Here is a 23226-nt window from a genome sequence, read left to right as displayed (position 1 = left end):
TGTGTCCTTATAGATAGATGGACTTTGTTGACAATTTATACACTGATTATGTGGTTGTATTAGATCTTTGATTGTGACAGTGTTGGGAACATGTTAGGGTTGAATATTAGGAGTTCAAGAGTTTATTGCAGGTTCCATGGCATTTCCGGTCTTGCTAAAGAAGACGACACATCTCCTGAGGACGAATTCATAGGGTTTCTTCCCTGATCTGTTCACCAAAAACTCTTGGTTAAACCAAGAGTTCTTGGTTGACTTCAGTTGACCTAAATCTCTTATCCCTGACCGAGAACCCCTGTTCTCGGTGGGTCTGAACTGAGAACATGTCTCCTTTGACCGAAAACTCCATACATTGATCGAAATCTCTTTACACGGACATAAAACAGTCTCCTGGACCGAGATCCATTATAATATTGTTATTGTTGTTCATTTATGGTCCATCAAATGTGTTTTAATCAAAATTGGTCCTAAATGTTTAAGAAATTGATAATTGTGCCCCTGAACTTGTGTTTGTCATTCAAATTGTGTAAACCCTTGCTAACTTGACTCGTTTGTTGTAGTAATGGCTGATCAGGCTCCACTTAAGTTCGTTGACAATCACAATATTGTTGGATACTTGTTTGATCCTCCTCCATCTCACAAGGAGTTTAAGTCTATGATCGTTGGCCTCAACACTTGCAGGATTTCTCACGCTTTACGAGAAAATCCTGTCATTTGCAAGAAAATGATCACAGACTTCTGGAACAATGATTCGATCAACCAGCGAGGAGCAGGTGGAGTTGTTACTATAGACTCCAAGGTGCAAAAGAAGCCGGTCGTCATCACTGAGGCCATCATACGCGAGGTTCTTTTATTTGGGGATCAACCTGATTACCCAATGGAATACACGACTGCTGTTGTTTCTGAGGTTTTAACAAGAATGGGGTACGGGGGATCTTATCCTCCAGCTATCAAGAACCTTTTCCATCCCCACGGGAGATTCTTGATACACACATTCTTTACGTGTGTGTCGGGACGAAAAGGAGGATCCGATGAGATTAGCCACATCCAGATGCCGGCTGTGGTTGCTCTGATAATGGATTGGAATTTCAATTATTCCAAGTTCGTTTTTGATGAAATGTTGAGCAACCTGAAGGGGAAGAAGAAGAGATGTTTCTAATGTATCCTTGATTCTTACAGAAGATTTTTGATTCACGTTACACTGACTTTGTTAAATCTGTTGAGATATTAGATATGAAGTAGATGGGACCAAGTACCTTTGGGTTGATGAAGCAGTCTAGGGAAGGGTCAAAGGTCGTTTATCAGGGCCTTCATGATTAGTTAAATTTGGCCGGTTTGCTGAAACAGAGATATACCTGTTATAGCTCATGCTGAAGAGCATGTGGCGCCAGTTCAAAGGCGTGCTGCTACACTTGAGATCAGTTCTGATGATGAAGATGAAGAGATAGAACACCATGAAATAGATAGTGCTCCGACTACTGAGCAGCTAAAAGATTTTGAGACCTTTAAAGAACTACTACAGTCGACTGCCTTGAAGCCTCCTCAAGCAGTCACTATAAATGAAGATGATGATACCCCTGAAGAACCAGCCGCCGATCTCATTCCACATAAACGAAGGAAGAAAGATCCGAGACCTGGCGTGCTGGTCTCTGAAACACCAACAACAACACCTATAACTGCACCATCAATAACAACCCAACTACCACAACCGCATCAACGTGAGCTAAATGTTCCTGAGACTCATGTTGATCCTAGTCCATCCACTGCTGAGCCTCAACCTCAAGAACAGATTTTTGATGATATGGCTCGTGAGTTTGCCTTTGAGGCCGATATTCCACATACTGATGCACCATCTGGATCATCTGCCCCCAACCAATCAAGGTCAGTCAAGTACTGATGCCTCCAGAAGCTTGCTCAGATTCTCGCCATGCAAGAGACTTATTTGCAAAATAAAGGAAAAAGGGGTTATACTTGAAGCTGCTCCCGTTGACGTACAAGCTCTACAACGTCGAGTTTTTGAACTTGAACAAGATTCATTTGTCAAATATATACGTATTCAAGAACTTGAAGCTAGTAACACCAATAAAGATTCCAATATCAAAGAGCTTTAGTCTGGTATGGGAGGATTAACTGCTATGTACCTTGACCTCCAACAAAAACTTATTCACAAGTTTGGAGATGAATTCAAGAGCAGTAATGATGTAACGTCTAGGACACTTCCATTTGATCAAGGTGGCAGTTCCAGTGGTCGTCCAACCACCAACATAGATGAATCTGAGACGCTGGAACAATATATGTCTGCACCTCCAATGACAAGTGAGAAATAGGACCGACTTCAGAAGAAGATCATGGTCATGAAGAACTCCAATCAGAATGTCGAATCTTCTGATCATCCAGATAAGTTCATTGTCACATTTCAAAAAGGGTTTTCTAACAGGTACGGTGATCGTTCTGGAGTCATGTCGTGGGGTTTTGATGCTGAAAATAATATGTGGTGGGTTAAACGAAGGTCTGGGAACACCGAGTACTACAAGAAGATGAAATATTTTAGATCTTGGACAAAGGTGGATCTCAGTGACCTGATCAATGCTCCATTCCACAATCCAACCAATGACAAGAGAGGTATTGACTTCTGGAATTTTTGAGAAATCAGGTTGATCGAGGCTTTCCATGAATGACGACTACTGAATCATTTCTGGAGAAAGCTAAAGGCATCAGGGATCCAAAGACAGGAAAAACCATGATAAATGTGATGTGGACTGCAACGAAAAAGGCTACTCATATACCTGTGCCAAGTGCAATACCTGATGGGACTTTGGAAGGTATGAGATTCTGGATGTTTGATAGTGAGACTGCAACCTGATGCAGTACCTTTGGAAGGAAGATATTTTCATAGTACTGAACGCCGTTCTCCCACTTGATGATGCAGACCTCTAAATCAAAATCATAAATCCAGAAAACGATATCACCTTTCACAGTCGACACGGCTTTAAAAGTTGTCTTCTGATTAGCTTTAGCACGTGCGATAGCATCCTCCTTCTGTTCTTCATCCACATACTTGTACGCCTCAATAATCTTACGTACTTTCTTGCTTGTGCACGCAAAGCAACCTTGAATATCAACTACTAATGGATCTGGATTCCACTCAAACGTCTTGCCTTTACTCTTTGAAATCTTTTCCAAATGGTCTTCAGTTGCTTGACATTTTCTTCGGTAAAAGCAGGAACACCCTGATCAACATTTGATCGTTGAAACAGATCGGGGTATTAGTCTGTTGTCACATCCTCGACCTCAATCTCCTCATCTTCATAAATAAACAACGTATTCATAGGAATCGTCGTATCTTGTAAGACTTCCTCATCATTCAACACCTCCACATCATCCTCGGCTTCCAAAGCATTGAATTCTTCATCTTTCAGTCCCAGCAGTATTGAAATCTGCTCACATGTTAGGGACCCGTCAACAAATTGACCCTCCTCAATCTCAACTGCATTCACCATACTCCTCACCACCCCCGTATTATCCATAAATAGCACAGTATTAGCCTTTATCGACTCGATTGGTTGTGCATTCGTCGAGTCTTGATAAACGACCAACTGTTATCCAAATTACTAACATCGCTCATTCCAGCACCAGAGGATGAATTGTGAGCTTGTTTCGGCTCACTTCCTCCAGCACCCGACGCATCAGGATCTTCATCATCATTATTTAGCTTCTTTAACTCCTCTTCTTTGCATGTAAGTTGTAGAATAAGATCCTCTTGTTCTTTAATCTTCACCCCCTGAGCAGTAACAATCTCACGGAGGGCTTTAGTTTCCTTTTGACAGAAAGAAACATATCCCATCAGACGACGTTGATTTTGAAGTAAGTGCTCTTGAGCTTGACGATCGGTCGCCATCTGATTCTCATAGAGATGAATCAAACTCAAGAGCATATCAGTCTGATGGGTTGACGGCATAGTATGAATTGATGGATGAACCGGCTGGATCGGACCCTGGGGACGTGTAATCATCATGAACGTGACGTCCAGAGGTTGATTTGGTCTCATTGTTGGTGTTGGAGGAACCACCGAAGCAGTAGCATCAGGCCTTGGTATCTCAGATAAGACAGAATGAGGAATCATACCAAGCCTTGGATCGGCAGCAATAGTAGTCGTCAAAGTAAGGACCGGGGTGCTAGTAGTAAGCGGCACCGCCGGACGTTGAGGAGCAGGCGATCTTGGAGCCTGAGGTCCAAACGACACACCAACACGTTGTGATACACGACGTTTAGATGGTGCATCACTAGCCACCTCTTTCCCTTTACGCTTCCGTTGAGCAGCTTGGTCAATCACTGCCTCAACTTCAACACGTCGTTGATTTCCATCTCCACCTTCATCCCCATCATCACCATCATCATTACCACTGTCGTTCCCACCTGGACCCTCTTCACGTTCGGAATCTGAGTCGTAATGGATCCAACAATCATTAGGGGGACATACATAATCAGGATTAGATAAGTGACCAATTAAGCGTTTGGTCCTTGGGTGAGGATCTTACCGATATGACTTCATTCTCTTAACAGTATCAGCAGTCATGTGCTCCAACTTCAGTACATCATTCACCAGTTGTCAATTAATTTCCAGATTAGGAATAAGATCCTGAACGATCAACTGGATAAACCGTGGATACATCAGAAATTTACCTCGTTGATTCTTGACAAGGCAATTTTCTTTGAGATGATATAAGATCATCTCAGAGAAGTTGAATGGTTTGTTCAAAATCAATGCGACGAATGCTGATTGAAGCATAATCCAACACTCATCGTATCCACTTTTTCGTCAATCAAGGCAATGAATGAGGACGTGCAATAAATACTTGTACGTGGGGCACAAGTTTGCCTTGTTATACATGGACTTGTCAAGTTCGCCAGCATAGAACACTCGACCGAACAGACCACGGATCAACTCCTTATCAAACTCACTAGGGTTGTCCATATTGCCAACAAATTTCAACAACCGCTTAATTACCCAGAAGTAATAATAATAAACTGCCTATTGACTTCAGCAACTATGTGGTTCTCGAACTTAACATAACGTGCCGAGTTCCAGAATGGACGAATAATACTAAAGTGAACACTCGGATTAGCAGTCATAGCATAATGAATACGAGAACGTCGTATGAAGGCAAACATATCACCAAATATATCTGCATCCGTAAAGTTTTCCCCACGAAAGGACATACGTTATGCTTCTTATCAAAAGATAATAGCGGAGGTTCAGGTATTTGTTGTTGCTGTATTGGTTGTTGATCAGCTACAGGAGGATCCCGGACAATCTCGTCAGCTATAACTGAAAATACATAAACCCGAGATTTAGTAAAACGAAAAACAATTAATATAATTTAATTTTGAAATTTCAAAATAATTCTATGCATGATTCGTTAATCTTACAGATTCGTTATAACGAATTAGATACTTCGTTATAACAAGTTTCCAAATTCGTTATCAATGAGAGACACGAACTAGACATAAAGAATTACCTTTGAAGGAATGACGAATTAAAGAACGAATGTGAAGTAATTCGTTATTAATATCACTAAGGAATTGATTCGTGATGTCATCAGTGACGAATTGAACATGAATAAGTTTCAATTCGTTACTAAAAAACGAATCGTCACCAATAAGTTATAATCTTGACTAATTAGAAGTCAAGGTCAAAATTGAGATGAACTTGAAAGTCAAACATGAAATTCATATTCAATTGAACCATGTAAGACGATACAATGATCTGTAATAAGCACAAAACAAATCGGAAACACATCGATATTTAACCCAATCTATCTAATGTGATTAAATCTGAGTATAACTTAGGTTTTAAAGGTTTTCGTTTTATAAGTTAAACCTGAAGTAAAATCGATTAATAGACCCCTGAAATGGTCATCTTAATCGACGAAACTCATTGCGTTTTGATCCTTAATACCTTGTGAAGCTTGAATGATGATCAAAAGAGAGTTTAGTGATGTTCTAGGTTTCTGGAAAATTTTTGCAAAAGTTTGCTTAAAGACGAAGGGAAAATAGTGAACGAATGAATTGAATCATTCATTACTGTTCTTAATATACGACGAATTGGCACATTTCCCAAGACAACGAATCAGCTGATTCGTTAACTTGAATTAACGAATTAGCCAATTCGTTATCTCATTCGTAACACGTGGCAAACAAATGAGTAATCCGTTAATATGTGTCACTTGTAATTACCTCAGATCTAAAAGATATTGATTACCAGAATAGATCTAATACCTTAAACGGATCTAGTTTATGATATGCTATTAATTCATTATATATATATATATATGTATATATATTAGTGATTATATTATGTATATTAGTAATATATTAAATGAAGAATTGAGTGAGAGAAGATTTGGGCAGAGGTTCGATATGATAATTCAAAACTTAAATTAACAGGGTATGAAACACCCTATATATATACGATGGATACCAATTCGTTACACATCCCGTAACTAATTGGATCCAGTTCGTTAACTTACATGACTCAAAAAGAAGCATAACGAATCTCTGATTTGTTATGCCCCTATTCGTCAACATTCCATGATGAATGGGAACATACATAACGAACTAACAGTCCATTCGTTAAACATCCTTAACGAATGGGCTTTACGTGTAACGAACTGGCTAATTCGTTAAACATCCTTAACGAATTAGCCTATACTTTAACGAACTAACATAAGTTACATAAATGCCCTTAACATTAAAATATTAATAAATTACAAACTATAATTACAAAGACTCGAGATAACAAAACCGTGCACTAACATGATTATGAGATTTGGCAAATGGATGTCAAAACCGCTTTTCTAAATGGACATATTGAAGAAGATTTCTATATGATTCAGTCCGAATGTTTTGTTGATCCACAACATCCTAATAAAGTATGCAAGTTAAAGAAATCAATCTATGGATTGAAACAAACATCTAGAAGTTGGAATCACCATTTTGATGAAGAGGTTAAGAAATTTGGATTCATCAAGAAAGCTGATGAGGCTTGTGTGTATAAGAAAGCTAGTGGGAGCATATTACTTTCTTAGTATTGTATGTTGATGGCATACTACTATTTGGAAATGACATTCTAACCATGGAAGGTGCAAAAGCCTGGTTTGAGAGTTGTTTTTCCGTCAAAGATCTTGGTGAAGCCGCCTATATTTTGGAAATAAAGATCTATATGGATAGATCAAGGCGGTTGATAGGTTTAAATCAAAGTGCATACATTGACCAAATCTTGAAAAAGTTCAAGTTGGAGACTCTAAGACAGGTTTGGTACCTATTCAAAGAGGAACGATAAAGAGTGCATCTCAATGTCCAAGCTCAAAGGATGAGCAAGAGAAAACGAAAGGAATCCCATACGCATCGACTATAGGATCCATCATGTATGCAATGATATGCACTAGATCGGATGTGTCATGCGCTTTAAGCATGACAAGTAAATACCAATAAAATCCGGGAAGTAGCCATTGGATGGCGGTTAAGAGTATATTGAAATACCTTAGAAGGACTAAGGATATGTTTCTAATATACGATTCTGGTGAAGAGGAACTCGTTGTAAAAGGTTACACGGATGCAAGTTTCGAAACCAATCGATTCTTTATCACAATCGAGATATGTTTTCGTTATAAATGGTGGGGCAGTCTCTTGGAAGAGCTCAAAACAAGATGTGGTAGCATTATCCACCACAAAATCGAAATACATCACCACCTCATTGGAAGCTCAAGAAGCTCCGTGAATAAAGAAGTTCATTGCCAACCTAGGGGTGGTTCGTACCATTCAGGACCCTCTAGAGATCTTTTGTGACAACGAGGGTGCGATTCCTCAAATCAAGGAACCTCGTGCATATCAAAAGACAAGGCACATTAAGCGGAGATTCAACTATATAAGGGATGAAGTTGAAAAGGGAAATATATGTATTCGCAAAGTTCACACCGATCAAAACATTGCGGATCCACTCACGAAGCTCCTAGAAAGGCCAAAGCATGAAGCTCATACTTGCGCATTAGGACTTAGATATTCTAATGCTTGGATTTGATCTGTTTTTGTATTTGGATATCAGAACAATTGTTATTTTGACTCATTCATATGATTATGATTTATCAATATGACATTTAGAGTTATGTTCCATTTTAGCATGTTTAAATCCATAAATAAGTTAATTATTTTAAATATCTGTGGTCGGTCATATTTGTGGGAACAAATATGAAGGTAAGACCATTATGCACTTGTATTGGTGGATATTCATGAGGAATGAATATAGAGCAAGGAGTTGCTACCAAGGTTCATAGATATTTATAGGATATAAGTATTGGACTGACCCGTTCTCAAATGTTACTACATGGAATCTTTGTGATTGATCATAAGTAAATTTGAACAAAGGCGAATATCATAGTATCCTCCAACCTGAGATACATATTGGGTCTTGATATTCACCAAATATTATGCTTTGACTTAGTTCTTCGTTGCTTTGAAACATCACAGTACATAAGGCTAATTTCAGGTGTGGTACAAGGTGATTGTGAGAGACGTATGTAGTCAAGAGGGGATTTTTCTCTCTTATTCGTTGAGAGTAAAATGTCTAAGGCCTGCTAAGTTAAGTCAACAAAGAATGATCACTCCGTGTATCTGGATGTGACGTGACATCTGTGACAAAAGGATAAATGATTGATTCACCTAAATCATTTACATGTAAGGGACTTGAAGGGGATTATGTTATTGAATGACATTTTGCCATACGTATTAGGGGTAGTAAACCGTTGTTAGGCGGCATTTTCTACTTGCATCAATCTTCTATATATCTTGTGCAAGTGGGAGATTGTTGGACTCGGTCTGCCCAAGACACATATTACAGTTGATGTGGCTAGTACGTTATGATACAAGTTGGGTCATACCCAATAACAAGCTGGACAAACATCACGATATTTATTTTAAGATATGATCTAACAAACAAATATTAACACTTAGAATATTTGGAAATTGGGGTTTTAAATATTTGTACTTGTGAAGTAAATAAATTATATGGATAATTTATACTTTGAGAGAAGATATTTTATAATGTTATTTAAGTTGGTTAAATAACAATATGTAAGGCTTATTGCATTTTGCATGCTACTTGAACCATGTTATGTTATAATACATAATATAAGTAAAAAATAAAAGATTGAGTTTGAAATGTTTGAGAGGGAGCCAAAGTGGTCGGCCCCCCTTTCCCCCCTCTCTCCCATTTCTTAAATGTTTTATTTATATCAAGAGCAAGCACAAGGTTTCATTGGTTGAATAGGTGGTGCATTGGTTGCAACCCTTGAAGCTTCTTTCTCACACACAAGTAAACAAAACACTCTATTATTCTCTCTAATATTTCGGCCAAGGAAAGGAGAAGCAAAAGGAGTTTTTAAGTGTAAATCCTAGCATTACAAGGGTGTTTGTTGGTGGTTTGAGGGTATACAAGCTTGAGGATCTTCTATCTTAAAGACTAGTTATTCATATCTTTATCATTTTCATCTTTCTTAGCAACTTGAATGTAATATGCTAAAACACCCTATGGTTGTTTTGATAGCATATAGTTTCGTATATGGATCCGCGTTTTGGGTTTTGCATGTAAAATCGGTTTTTATATTCACCTAAATAACAAGATTTAAAACTATTTTATCTGCTGCGTTTTTCATATAAATAAGGTTTTATAACTTTGATAATCTTATTAAAACCCAACACAACTGAATTTCTTTAATCCCTAACGAATGGTTCACTTTCATTATGCTTTCAATTTTGAACCATTGCCTAAGTGGTTTGTATGCTTTTATGCTTCATATTAAAGTTTTACCCATTCATTAGTTTATACAAGCAGGACTCTGGGACTACAAACAACAAGCTCGGGGCCAAAACAAGTGATTTGCAACCCTCGGGTCCTTACATAATCACCTCTATTTAGTAAAGCAAGTCAATGATGTGCATACATTAATAATCTACTACGTAGTCTAATGCCTTTAGATAAGAAACTTCTGATTAAGTTGATGAGAAGACAGTTTCCTGTTGTAGTTTGTTTTGCAACTACCATAAACAAAAGTCAAGTTGGCATATAATTGAAAGACATGGTTTTTAAACATGGCCAAGTTTATGTAGCTTTATCAAGCGTGAAGAGTAGAGAAACGCTTATGTTTTTGTTAGTGTCGAACATAGATCAATAACCTAGTTTTAGATTATATTTCCACCAAAACACACTCGATCAAAACACGTGACTTTTTAAAAATAAATAAAAAATGATAAATATCTTTTTCATAGTGTTAGGTTACAGCTATAACCATTTTTATAATCATTCTTACTTACCACACCATTTTTATAATCGGTATTTTCGGTATCGAGCTCATCCCTAGTTTGAATAATAACCACCCTGTTTAACAGTCACATGCCACGTCACGAGCCATGTCATCAATAATTAACGGAGTTAATTGTTTTATTTAACTGGGATTGTTATTGGTAACAAAACTGATAGCTGGGATTATCATCGGTCACATTGTTAGTTTGGATTATTATTAGCCAATAGTTGATAGTTAGGATTATTAATATCTAATTTTCTTTAAATAATTGATTATTTATTTGTATCACAACAAAATAAATATTAAATAAAAATAATAATTTGAAATCATAAAATATTAAATGGAACCCTCCTCCATCGACTCTGTGAGTGAAGTTTCCTTTTCGATACAACCGAAGTTGCAGCCTCCTCCAATATCATCATCATCGCCTTCAAACTATATATAATAATAACTGTATTATTATTATTATTATTATTTATTATCTCAACCTCCAATTACATAATAATAATAATAATAATAATAAGCATCACCTCACCTTGTTATTGTTATTGTTATTGTTTTTAATTTCAGGTTGATTTTGTATTTTGAAAAGTATCATATCAATGGCGCAAGTGGCTGCTTCAAGGTTGACGCACAGCTCGTTTTCGCTGAAAAAGCAAATTGAGAAGATCAAACCCAGCGGCTTCGCTTCTAATTCTAAACTTGTGACTGGTGATAATGAACGTGTTAGACGCAACGCTTTTCGTGTAACCGCACGGAGACAGGAGCTTGAAGTCGTTCCGGTTACACCCGAAGACCTACCAAAGGTTTTCTTCTTTTTTTTTTTTTAATTTGTTTGTTTGTTCTGTATTTGTTGTAGTTACTGGTTTATGATAGGCGTCTTAATCGGTTAGGTTTATTCGGTTTCTAATTGTTTTTTGCCCTAACTGAAAACCAAACAAATATGAATTAGAAATGTGTGTAACCGAATCAAATTCACCTGATTTATTCCGTTCAGATATCGGTTATTCAGTTTTGAATTCTTTTTTGCCTCTTTAACTCAAAACTGAACCAATCCAAATAGGAAATGGGTCTAACTGACCCAAATTTAACCGATTTATTCGCTTTGGTTATCCAGTTAAACCGGTTTTTATTCGGTTTGGTTTTTCTGGCTACAGATACGATTCGGTTGGTTGTACTAATTGTTAACCGATTGCTGATTTTGGTTGATTGATCAGATTCAGATTGCTGTACCGAATTATGAATCACCCGAAGTGTTGCAGCATAGTGACAGATTGGTAGGCATGTGGTCGAGGCCGTTGGTGAAGCGTAAGACGAAAATTGTTTGCACTATAGGTCCATCCACAAACACCAAGGAAATGATATGGAAACTGGCTGAGACTGGGATGAATGTAGCAAGGTTAAACATGTCACATGGAGATCACGCGTCTCATCAGAAAGTGATTGACCTTGTTAAGGAGTACAATGCTCAATCTAAAGATAATGTTATTGCAATTATGCTGGACACAAAGGTACGTTCATGGTTTTGTAATGTTTCAAAAGAAATTGTTAATGTTTGTAATTTGTGTTGTTTGACAGGGGCCTGAAGTCAGGAGTGGGGACTTGCCTCAGCCGGTTAACTTAGAAAGTGGCCAAGAATTCACTTTCACCATTAATAGAGGGGTTGGTACATCAGACTGTGTAAGTGTTAACTATGATGATTTTGTGAATGATGTGGAAGCCGGTGACATGCTTCTAGTTGATGGTATGTTATAACTTAATAACTTACAATAACCTTTTATAGTTCATACTAGTAATACTCTTAATAACAGAAATTGTAATGTCTTGCAAACTATTGTGCCCCTTTAGGTGGTATGATGTCATTGTTGGTGAAATCCAAGACTGAAGATTCAGTTAAATGTGAAGTTGTAGATGGTGGTGAGCTCAAATCGAGACGCCACTTGAATGTCAGAGGAAAAAGTGCAACTTTGCCATCTATCACTGGTTCGACTCAACAATCATAATCTTTATTATCACTAAATTTTGGATTTTAAATGGGCATAATGATTAATCATGAATATTATTCTGCAACAGAAAAGGATTGGGATGATATCAAATTTGGAGTAGACAATGAAGTTGATTTTTATGCTGTCTCCTTTGTTAAAGATGCAGAAGTCATCCATGAGTTAAAGAATTACCTTAAAAGTAAGAATATTAATTCCAAGATTTAGGAATCACGTATATATGTCTATCAATTTGAACTTCATTGCAATCTTGTTACTCTTTTTGCAGGCTGTGGTGCAAATATCCAAGTAATTCCAAAAATCGAAAGTGCAGACTCTATACCGAACTTACATTCAATTATCACAGCATCTGATGGGGTAAGTTTGTTTCTGTACCATTTTTACTACATTTCATGTTTTGCTGACTCATATCACCTTAGGTTTGTGCTGATAATGAAAAGTTTATATATTTGGTTACAATTTGATATCAATGCCTGAAGTTTTTGGTTTTTGAAGACTATGACATGGATAATGTGTGACGTTTTGTATTTCAAAATTGCAAGACAATTCAAATCCTTCAATTATATTCTATTTATTTTGTATTCTATTGTGGAAGTGATTTTTGAGCTAAAGTTTCTGCAATTAGACGTGTAAACAAACCCAACATTCAGTGAACCATTCTGCGGGAAACAATTTTTATTCATCTAATTTAACGAACAAACAAACTTGAACCCATGTCCTGCTTGTTCATTTACGTTCGTGAACGTTCTTTAAGTTCATTCGTTTATGTATGTTCATTTTTATTCATTCATTACTTTCATTCATACCCGTTTACTTATGTTCGTTCGTTTAAATATTCATTCAAGTTTATTTATCACTAAACTTAATTTAAAATCAATTTGAATTTCATATTTAAGACCTTTATTATATATCTTTGTTTACACTTAAATGTAGGATTTAATGATCATGGTATTTTATACTTTAATTTGGAAATACATTTACTTTTAGTAGGAATCCGTTCATTTATCGTTTGTGTTTGTACATGTTCATTTGTGCTCATTTGTGTTCGTGAAGCGTCCATTTAGAATATTAACAAACAGACATGAACACATTCGTTTCCTTAATGAATGAACATGAACAAGAAAGTCCATCCGTTTAAGTGTCCGTTTGTTTGTTCGGTTAAAATTAAACGAACGAACACGAATAAGCCCTGTTTGTGTTCGTTCAGTTCATTTACATACTTAGCTGCAATCAAGTCTTTGGTCAACCTTGGTTATTACTGCATTCAAGACTGTTGATCAATTTAGTTAACTAAACGAGTGCACACGAATGGGCCCCACTAATGTTGCTACCTCACTTTACTTATATCAGGCAATGGTTGCAAGAGGAGATCTTGGTGCAGAGCTGCCTATTGAAGAGGTTCCACTGTTGCAGGTAATTTTTTTTTCTTTTTGATTGATATATTTGTCAAAGAAGAGTATTATTAATTATCAAGTCTTTCATTAACTAATATTGGTCAACTATTCTGACTGTAATTGGTGTGACCAGGAAGAGATAATTAGAACATGCAGAAGTATGGGAAAAGCAGTTATAGTTGCAACAAACATGCTTGAAAGCATGATAGTTCATCCAACACCAACCCGAGCTGAAGTATCTGACATTGCTATTGCTGTTAGAGAGGGCGCTGATGCAGTCATGCTCTCTGGAGAAACAGCTCATGGAAAGTAAGACTTTGACTTTTCTCAACATTTTTTATCGCCTTAATTTATCAAGATAAAATGTACACAAGTTAGTTTTGGTTGGGTTATATTTAATTATTAATCTATAATGGGTCAAATGGGTGATACACAAAATAATTAGGGAAATGAGTCCAATACATCTAAATACGTGTAGGTCTGTAAGCACGAACCGAATGTTTAGTGTGAACAGTTTTTGAAGCGTTCGACAAGAAGTTCGTTTATTTAATTAACGAACAGACATGAACCTGATGTTTTTTTCTTCATTTAGTTAAAACGAGCAAACGTGAACACATGTCTCGTTCGTTACATTTATGTTCGGGAATGTTTGTTTATTTTCATTTATTTAATAAGTGAACATGCATAAACATTTTTTTTGTTCATGTAGTTAAACGAACGAACAGGAACAGATGTCTCGTTCGTTCATTATATTCGAGAATGCTCGTGTACATTCATTCATTTATGTTTGTTTATCTTCGCTCATTTAGTCGTTTACGCCATTTATTTACATAGTAATCTATATTTTTTTTTGGTCCATTACAATTTGGTCTGGTTTTATTTAGGCTCAACATATTTATGTTCATGTTTTATTTTTATTTTTTTTTTGTTAGTTATGTTCGTTTCTCCATATTCAGCTATGTTCATTTACGTTTGTGAGCCGTTTGTTTATATTATTAACGAGCGGACATAAACAAACACAAACATACTCATTTTTTAACGAACAAGAAACCCTTGTTGTCTAATTGTTCGTGTTTGCTCGTTTGTTCGGTTAAGTTAAATGAACGACATGCTCGTTTGCAGGCTTAAAGACGCGCGGAAAGTGTGTTTTTAGTAATAAAACTTCTCAAATCACTTTATTCAAAAAAGTAAACTACTGTTTACAAAAATTTAATATACTTATCCTAGTTTGACACACTAATATGCAAAAGTACCCGTTTTGAACGGTTACAAAAAGGTCCTGACTTAATCTCTTACGGATGCAGGTTTCCTTTAAAAGCTGTTAAAGTAATGCACACGGTGTCATTGCGAACCGAAGCAAGCATAACGGGTAGTGTCACACCCGCTAATCTTGGTCAGGCCTTTAAGGTGAGTGTATAGCTGTGTATCCTATTTTCAGATATTATTTAATCTTTATTAAATTTTTAACTTTCGAACATATGCTTATAATCATGTTTTCTGCAGAACCATATGAGTGAAATGTTTGCATATCATGCCACATCAATGTCCAACACTCTTGGAACCTCACTTGTGGTGTTTACTAGAACCGGTTTCATGGCTATTTTATTGAGTCATTATCGACCCACTGGCACCATATTTGCCTTCACAAATTCGTAAGCCCGTGAATCTGTTTGAACTAAATGTATTATTTTTCTTGGATAAAGTGTTATTTCAATAACATTTGATCATACTTACGATGCAGGAAACGTGTGCAACAGAAGTTAGCTTTGTATCAAGGAGTTTGTCCCATTTATATGGAGTTCTCTGATGATGCTGATGAAACCTTTGAAAAGGCTCTTGGTACCTTGAAGGTGAGATCTTTAATATTGTATACTATTTATTTGCATTATTATTATATAATTAGTTTGTTGTAGGCATAAAAGATACACTTGGTGACTTTCTACTCATTAGAGATAAAAAACACAAACGAAATTGACCCGTTGAATCGTTGATATTAAAGTTTAAAATTGCATCAGATTCTTAAAAAAAGTGAGTAAATTTAATGGAACACGCAAGCAACTTGGTTATTATCGGGTGAAATACTCCCTTTTTATATTGATAATAATTAGAAAAGAACAGCACAGTAACCATCATACAATATATTCCTTTTTAAGTTTATTGTATACTTTTTTTTGGCATCTGCAGATACAAGGGATGGTGAAAGAAGGTGATGAGGTAGCTCTTGTTCAAAGCGGCAGGCAGCCGATCTGGCGGTTCCAGTCAACACATAATATTCAGGTCAGGAAGGTGTAAAGCCGAAAACTGAGTGAACAAGACTTATGGTTGAACATGATATGGTTTTTCAGCCATTTCAATTTTTATATTTATTTTTTTGTCCTGTATTATGCCAAGAATCCGAGTTATGTTGAATGATTGATTATGTAGGCAATATGTACCAAATAACAAATTCTGATGTTTGAATAGGGCGTGTTCCAAGACTTGTATTACCTCTGTCCCAAAATAAGTGTTCACCAGATAAAAGAGACTGCACGGTTTTAAGATCGTGCAATTAGTACAGGTTAATGATAAAATGCGATTAAGAGTAGAATGGGCAAGTCTGATTTTATGGTAAGTCTGTGTTCACAGTTAACATCAAATCAAACCAAGTTGGTTTAACTTGAAAAACAAGTATAAATTTGGGTCCCAAACCGTCCTACAAAGACTACCAATAACTATTATTGCTGGGATTTTTTAAGGTACCTTTGTTAATTGTAAGGACGGTTACTAACCAAGTTAACTAACTTGACTGGTTCTTTTCTACCATTTTTTATCATTAAATGGTCACTGGTTTGGATTAATTTATTCTCTATCCCCGTGGAACCGGATCATAAAGACTCCTAGGAAATCACTCTACTAAAAGTTGTGTAAACGAGTTGAATGTTGTACTGCCTTCAAGAAATATATATATGCGAATGTATCGACAATGGCTGGTCAAGCAAACAATTTAACAGGAGACACTGATGGGATAGGGCTCTTCATATGTTGAAAGTTCACGCCAACATAAAACTGTCATATAATCACAAGAAAAGGTACATGCCAGTGATTTTAATGTGTTGAACGGGTAGTCTTGCACGCAACTATATGATAATCAATAGTTATTTTAATGTTTTGGACTTTGGGTTCTGCTTTACTGGTTGATCAAATCTTGCCCATTGGATTTTTTTTGAAGGAAAGAAAATAATTTACGAAAGCCACTTTTTTATCAAAGCCAGGTTTCGATCCTGGGACCTGTGGGTTATGGGCCCACCACGCTTCCACTGCGCCACTTTGATTCGATGATTTAAATTGCAAAGACGTGTTTAATATTCCGATACGGTATGCAACTCAGTTTTCTAAGGTTGTTAGATTATATTTTTTGTGCCATGTCTAAACAATGTTTAAACTAGTTGTATCTTGGAAGTTGGAAAGGAGATATGAGCTTAATTTCATCGATTAGATTGTGTTAGTACTCGTTTTGTTTGTGACATCAACCTTGATAAAAATGTGTACTCACCATTTGAACCATCTTAAACCTTTGTCACTTAGATGTTCAAACCTAGAAGTTGACTATTTCAGTGGGCCAAATATTATCAGTCTGAGTGGTTTTAGTATTGGATGTTGTGGACTAGTTTTTGATCATCAGTAGATTTTACAAGATAGTTCGTTTCCTCATAAACTGGCTGTATACGAGTTACCCCATGTTAAGTGTTTTGTTGTGAATAGATATTTCACAACCAATAAGAATATAATGTGATTGGTTTCTATTGATTTTGTGAATGATTACACATAAGGAATTGAAAGTAATCTACCTATTCTAATAAAGTAAAATAAATGTGACATGTGTCAGTTTGTGGTTAATCCTCACAATTTTTTTCCTTCCAAAACTAATATATGACATAAATCAATAATTATTCACTTTCTTTTTAGAATCCATTTATATTATATCTAATTAAATTATTCACTTTTCTTTAAACAATATTTATATTATATCTATACATTTTTATATAAATAAATATTTATATATTATATTAATGTATATTGTTAGAATATATTTCACAACATACTTGGTGAAATCCAAAAATTTACAACAAACCATATTTATTAAATATTGAAAAAAATGTAATTTTAAATGTTATCATTAACATATTATACTATGTATTATGTTGAAGATTGTAAATAAAAAAACACTAATATGCTTTCAATTTACAAAGTAATTTTTTAATCATTAAATTATAAATATATGCTTAAAAGTTGATCCATTTTTTAAAAATAAAACCATTTATTTATTGTTTTTATTATATTGTCATATAAATTTATAAATTATAAATATATGACATAAATCTATCTATTTAATTTTCGGTTAATTTAGTAAACTATACATATATGTGTTAAATTGTAAGTATAGTATATACCAATCACTTTAAAATATAATACATATCATATTTAGTTTCTTGGATTTTTTTATCAAGGATTGCTTCGAGTTTTCGGTGAAACTTAAATTTGATTGTTACGGGTTAAATGTTGATAAATAGATCGTTTGGTACAAATTAACATTTGGCTCAAATTTGTTACGCGTAAAAATGGGTAATCTTAATATTTTTAAAATTTTGAGAATGCAATTTGATTTATCGTCAGACTTTTTACGGGTTCAAAGTTTGGACTTGAAAATGTAAAACAAATGAAAGTTAGAATTTCAAATGTGATTAAGTTTCGAATTTATTTTTAATTATATTTTTGGAAATTGTCAAAAAATTCGGGATTTTATTTGGCTCAAATTTGTTATGCGTAAAAATGGGTAATCTTAATATTTTTAAAATTTTGAGAATGCAATTTGATATATCGTCAGAATTTTTATGGGTTCAAAGTTTGGACTTGAAAATGTAAAACAAATGAAAGTTAGAATTTCAAATGTGATTAAGTTTTGAAATTATTTTTAATTATATTTTTGGAAATAGTCAAAAAATTCGGGATTTTGCACATTGAGTATTTTTCACATGACTATTAAAATTTAAGAAAAAATGACAACCACTTCTGACATGCCACCTACAGGCCTATCAATACTTTTAACTTTTATTAAATTAGAAACATTTGTGTCAGCATTGATTTTTTCTTGAATAGTGATTAGAACTGTTATTTTTTTTTGTCAGTTGGCAAAGTCGTGAAGTCTCTCAAACTTATCAAAATATTTTCATGGTGTAGCTCAAAACTATTATTATAAGAGAAGTATTCTTTGAAATTGGTTCATAACCAAATTTCTTTCAATTATACATACATGATACTGCGAATAAATTTTCAATAGACGGAGTGTTGTGTATGTTTTTGCACGTGCATTATTTTTTTTATTAAGTTAATTTTTTTTTTTGGAAAAAATTATTTTGTGATATAAATAAAATCAATTTATGTATATACAAGCATATACATTATGTATTGTTTTATTTGTAACTTAATTATTTAGATTATCCCGTGTGTTACACGCGCAGGGGCGGATCTACATGTATGGGTGCGGGTTCACGGGAACCCATTGAGTTTCGGATTTTATATGTATCGCCTTTATAAAATATGAGAGTGAACCCATATATAAATTGTGAATGAACCCATACACAAAATGAAAGATAGTTCTTGTGGTAAACACTTACCCTTTAAACTGCAGAAACCTGGGCTTGATTCCCCCTTTATGCTTTTTTTTTATTTGATTATTTTGCTATTCCCCCTTAGTGGTTTTTTTTAAACTGATTACTTGGCTCTGTAACTTCTGTTGTCTACATTTGCCATACATTATACAGCTCATGGCCAATTTTGAGGTTGAAAAGGCTTCAGTTGTTTCCCTTTATGTGACCGAGGCATTGAGCAATCTTATATTTTCTTATTTGGGTTTCAAGTCTTTTCTCTTCAACGTTGATTACTTATTTTGACTAGTTTTGTGACTTCGATTAATTACATATTTCAGTAAATTGTTTTAGAACACTGCAAATTTCAGTAAATTACAACACCGTTGCTATTGAATAACACTAGAACATCAATATTGCTTTAGAACATTGCAAGTTTCAGTAAATTACAACTCTATTGCTATTTGAATAATTGCTAAATTATTTGTTATGTTTTTACTGATAGTTCAATGTCAAACCGAAACCGAACTTACATATTTGGTTACGCAAAAAGGCATAAAAAAACATAAAAAAAGTTCAATGTTAACCCAAAACCGAACTTACATATTTGGTTACTCTAAAAGGCAAAAAAAATACTAAAGAAAGTTCAATATATTTCTAACCAAAACCGAATGTACAAATCTTGTTATAATTTTACTAGTTATTCAATGTCAAACCAAACTCTGTCATTTATAAACTTTTTTAGTTTATTATTGTTGGTCCAAACTCAGATAGATGAGAAGGGTATATAAAAAAAAGATTTTTTTAGTTCGCTTGAGGGCACGTTGGGCCGGCCCTGATTATGAATATTAAGAGATATTTTCAAAGTGAACCGTCAAACCTTAAATCATTATCTTCAAGTAAACCCTAAAAGTTTTGGTCTAATATCTAATGCAACATCTTCAAAAGATGAAAATTCGTAGTGACTAACTACATATAGTTTTTTTTCGTAAAGATCATCGTATATGTATTATGTGTTTTTTAACTTCTAACGACGATATTTTTATTATTGTATAGTATATTTACTATGTAGCGAACCTTACCAGACCCAAACCGACAAACCGAACCGAATTTTTGTATGTCTGGTCCAATGAAATTGACGCATCTAAAAACAATGAACCCACTGGAAATATTTCCTAGATCCGCCACTGTACACGGGCTCTAAAGCTAGTAGGATAATATTAGAGAAGGGATGAGAAATCAGAAATTCACAGTACATATGGTAAGAAGGCCGGCCCCCGATGGTCTTGTACAGTTTAAAACAGTTTTTTGGTTAGGTAGATGTTTTGACCAAACTAAAACACGGTTCAGTTACATCGGTTTAACATGACAACTCGACATGATTGGCAATGGTGTGATCAAGCTAATACCTTAGGCCATGGGGTATACTCTAACTTCTACATAGGTTAAAGTGACAAGGCACTTTAAAAATGGATTAAACCACTCCCCACTAGTGTTAAATGTGTTAGAAAGGTCTATGGGTTATGCTTTTAACGGGTTAAAAGGAACAATATGTATTAATTATGTATTAATTACTAATTGATTTGTTATATTAATTATATGTTAAATGGGTTAAACCATTTCCTTTGGATGACATAGAGTGAAAGAGAAAAAAATGATGATGTGGAGCTTACGTGGAATTAAGATGGGTTAGAGTATACCCTATGGCCTTAGATGGATTTTAACTAGTTTGCAGTGAAATAACTAATTAAATAATATCCCGAGTATCACTCACTGTTTTATCATCAATCAACCCACAAATTTGAACAAACACAACAAACAACATTGCGTAAATCAAAGTGGGTTCTTGAAAATTAGATAATAGGAACCGCAACAAGTTATAAAGAATAACATCAGAAATGTTGTTAAAGCTCTTAACTACAAAAAGCGTAAGGACGAACACACGACGGAGTACAACTTCGAAATTCTGAAATATAATATCTTTTCTTTAAACATGCATGTAATAAAAAGATATAAATACTAATGGAACCTCATAATACTAGAACTAGGAAACATAACATAAGAAAACAAAATATGGAAATTAAATCAAATCAAATCAAATCGTTTTCTCACATGTTTAAAATACATTTTCTTGCTCCATACTCATCCAAATCATACCATATGAAGCTTAAAAACTTGCTATTAGTTTGTTCCCCAAGTTTCATGCATGCTAGATGAACCTCCGATATTTTATGGCTAGAAACTTACAACCACGCATGTGAAGCCGAATTTTGTATTGATCTTGATTCTTGGAAATTTCATAACTTGAACTTATTACATACACATGTGCATCCGAATCATGTATTGATAGAGATCAATTCAAGATGGTCAATCTCTCAATACACCCGTAGAGTGGGTTAGGCTCTAAGAACAAGAAAGAAGAAGAGAAACCAAACTTGATACAATTTCTGATTATTTTTCTCAAATGAAAATTACAATTCATAGGAATAACAAAGACATAAAAATATGAAAAGATAAACAATATGAAAACATAGTTATTCTATAATAAGAAAACTAAATAACAGATAAATTTAATTAATATTTTAAACTTGAATAATAATTAGAATCATATTAATTCTCCGCCAATGTTCTTGTCCTCAAGAATGGGACGTGACAACCGATCACCACGGTGGCTGCCATTCTCGTCTCTTCGCGAGATATGTGGTCTTCATCTTAATAGCTTGATTTTGCTTTGCAGAGAAACTAGGTGTTGAATTTCTTACTATTAAAGGCTTGTAAGAAACTTTGACAAAAATGGTTTAGTTCATAATCCCACAGTAAGGTTTAGAACCCATGTAGGGAAGTGAGTGTTTTGCACATGGGACAAAAATTGGAGGTGATGGTGGTGATGTGCTTTTCGTTGCTATGGTGATCGAATTCAGTCTTTAGTAGCGCATTTCCTGTCATTTTCGGCCCAACTGTTGGGATGGAAACAAAGGGTTTGGGCATTGGTGTGGGTTTCGGGGTTGGTGCGGACTCAAAAGCTGTTACAGGTGATGTTGGTGGTCCCAGGATTAGGGTTGTAAGAATTGGTTTTGGGTCGGTCATTGAGGAGGTGTAGAAATTTTTGGTGAGAGCGACAATAAGGTTAGTGGTGATTTGGTTCATAGTGGCGGCGAGGGAATTTAAGTGAAACTTGGCAAGGGCGGCGCTTGATTCTTGCTGGCTCAATAGCCGATCGATTTGTTAACCAGTGTCATGAACGAGTCTTTAGGCGATGAAGGAGGCATGAGGACGATGAATGAAAGCACCAAATTGTTAGAGACTGATTCGAGATGATCAATCTCCAAAAGACTCGTAGAGTGGTTAGGGCCCAAGAACAATAGATATAAGAGAAACCAAAGTTGAAACAATTTTCTTATTCTTTTTCTTAAATAAAGAGTACAATATATAGAAAAACCAAAACATAAAAATAGAAAAAGATAAACAATAAGAAAACAAAGTTAGAATATAATAAGGAAACTAAATAATAGATAAACTTAAATAATATATTAAAGGGGGTGTTTAGGATTCCTAATTTTCATCAACTTATAACTTATAAGTTTTTTGAAAAGTTAATATGGTGTATAAGGTGTTTAACAAACCATAAAGCCTTATGGATTTTAAATTATGGAGTAGGCAAAATAAAGGGGTTTTTAAAAGTTAGGAATCTGTAACTTATTAACTTAATGGGTTTGATTTACCTATTACACCCATCTAACCCTCAAAACTCGTTACACTCCATTTAAAAAAGAGTGTCACTTTTAGTCATTTTAGTTTTCCCCAATACATAAGTTAATCCAAACATTTTTTTAAAAACTTATTTAAAAAA

General features: G+C 34.8%; 1 protein-coding gene and 1 non-coding gene across 2 annotated transcripts; one reads left to right on the top strand and one right to left on the bottom strand.

Moving 5' to 3' along the window:
* Positions 1–10737: 10737 nt before the first annotated feature.
* On the top strand, positions 10738–16223 carry LOC143613785 (plastidial pyruvate kinase 2-like). Its single transcript, XM_077087402.1, has 13 exons — positions 10738–10808; positions 10926–11161; positions 11573–11866; positions 11934–12099; positions 12204–12338; positions 12429–12539; positions 12627–12715; positions 13709–13771; positions 13886–14061; positions 15057–15159; positions 15256–15404; positions 15494–15602; positions 15937–16223. Exons 2-13 carry the CDS (start codon positions 10958–10960, stop codon positions 16042–16044), a joined length of 1707 nt encoding a protein of 568 aa, XP_076943517.1. The 5' UTR covers positions 10738–10808; positions 10926–10957; the 3' UTR covers positions 16045–16223.
* Positions 16224–16991: 768 nt separating this feature from the next.
* TRNAM-CAU (transfer RNA methionine (anticodon CAU)) lies at positions 16992–17063 on the bottom strand. The gene has a single exon. It is a non-coding gene; the product is annotated as a tRNA-Met (tRNA).
* Between the last annotated feature and the right edge of the window lie 6163 nt (positions 17064–23226).

The sequence above is a fragment of the Bidens hawaiensis genome, unplaced genomic scaffold, assembly GCF_021521415.1.
Source record: "Bidens hawaiensis isolate Kalapana, Puna unplaced genomic scaffold, B.hawaiensis_p1.1 tig00038162_1, whole genome shotgun sequence".
Lineage (NCBI taxonomy): Eukaryota > Viridiplantae > Streptophyta > Magnoliopsida > Asterales > Asteraceae > Bidens > Bidens hawaiensis.
Note: the sequence above shows the minus strand (reverse complement) of the source record. Positions and strands in the feature narration are given on the sequence as shown.

What these genes read in the sequence shown, in the direction of transcription:
- LOC143613785 (XM_077087402.1), top strand. Translation starts at nt 10,958, where the DNA reads ATGGCGCAAGTGGCTGCTTCAAGGTTGACGCACAGCTCGTTTTCGCTG. An exon ending in AACTTTGCCATCTATCACTG is followed by an intron (nt 12,339 to 12,428) that starts GTTCGACTCAAC and finishes ATTCTGCAACAG; the next exon opens with AAAAGGATTGGGATGATATC. An exon ending in AGGCTCTTGGTACCTTGAAG is followed by an intron (nt 15,603 to 15,936) that starts GTGAGATCTTTA and finishes TGGCATCTGCAG; the next exon opens with ATACAAGGGATGGTGAAAGA.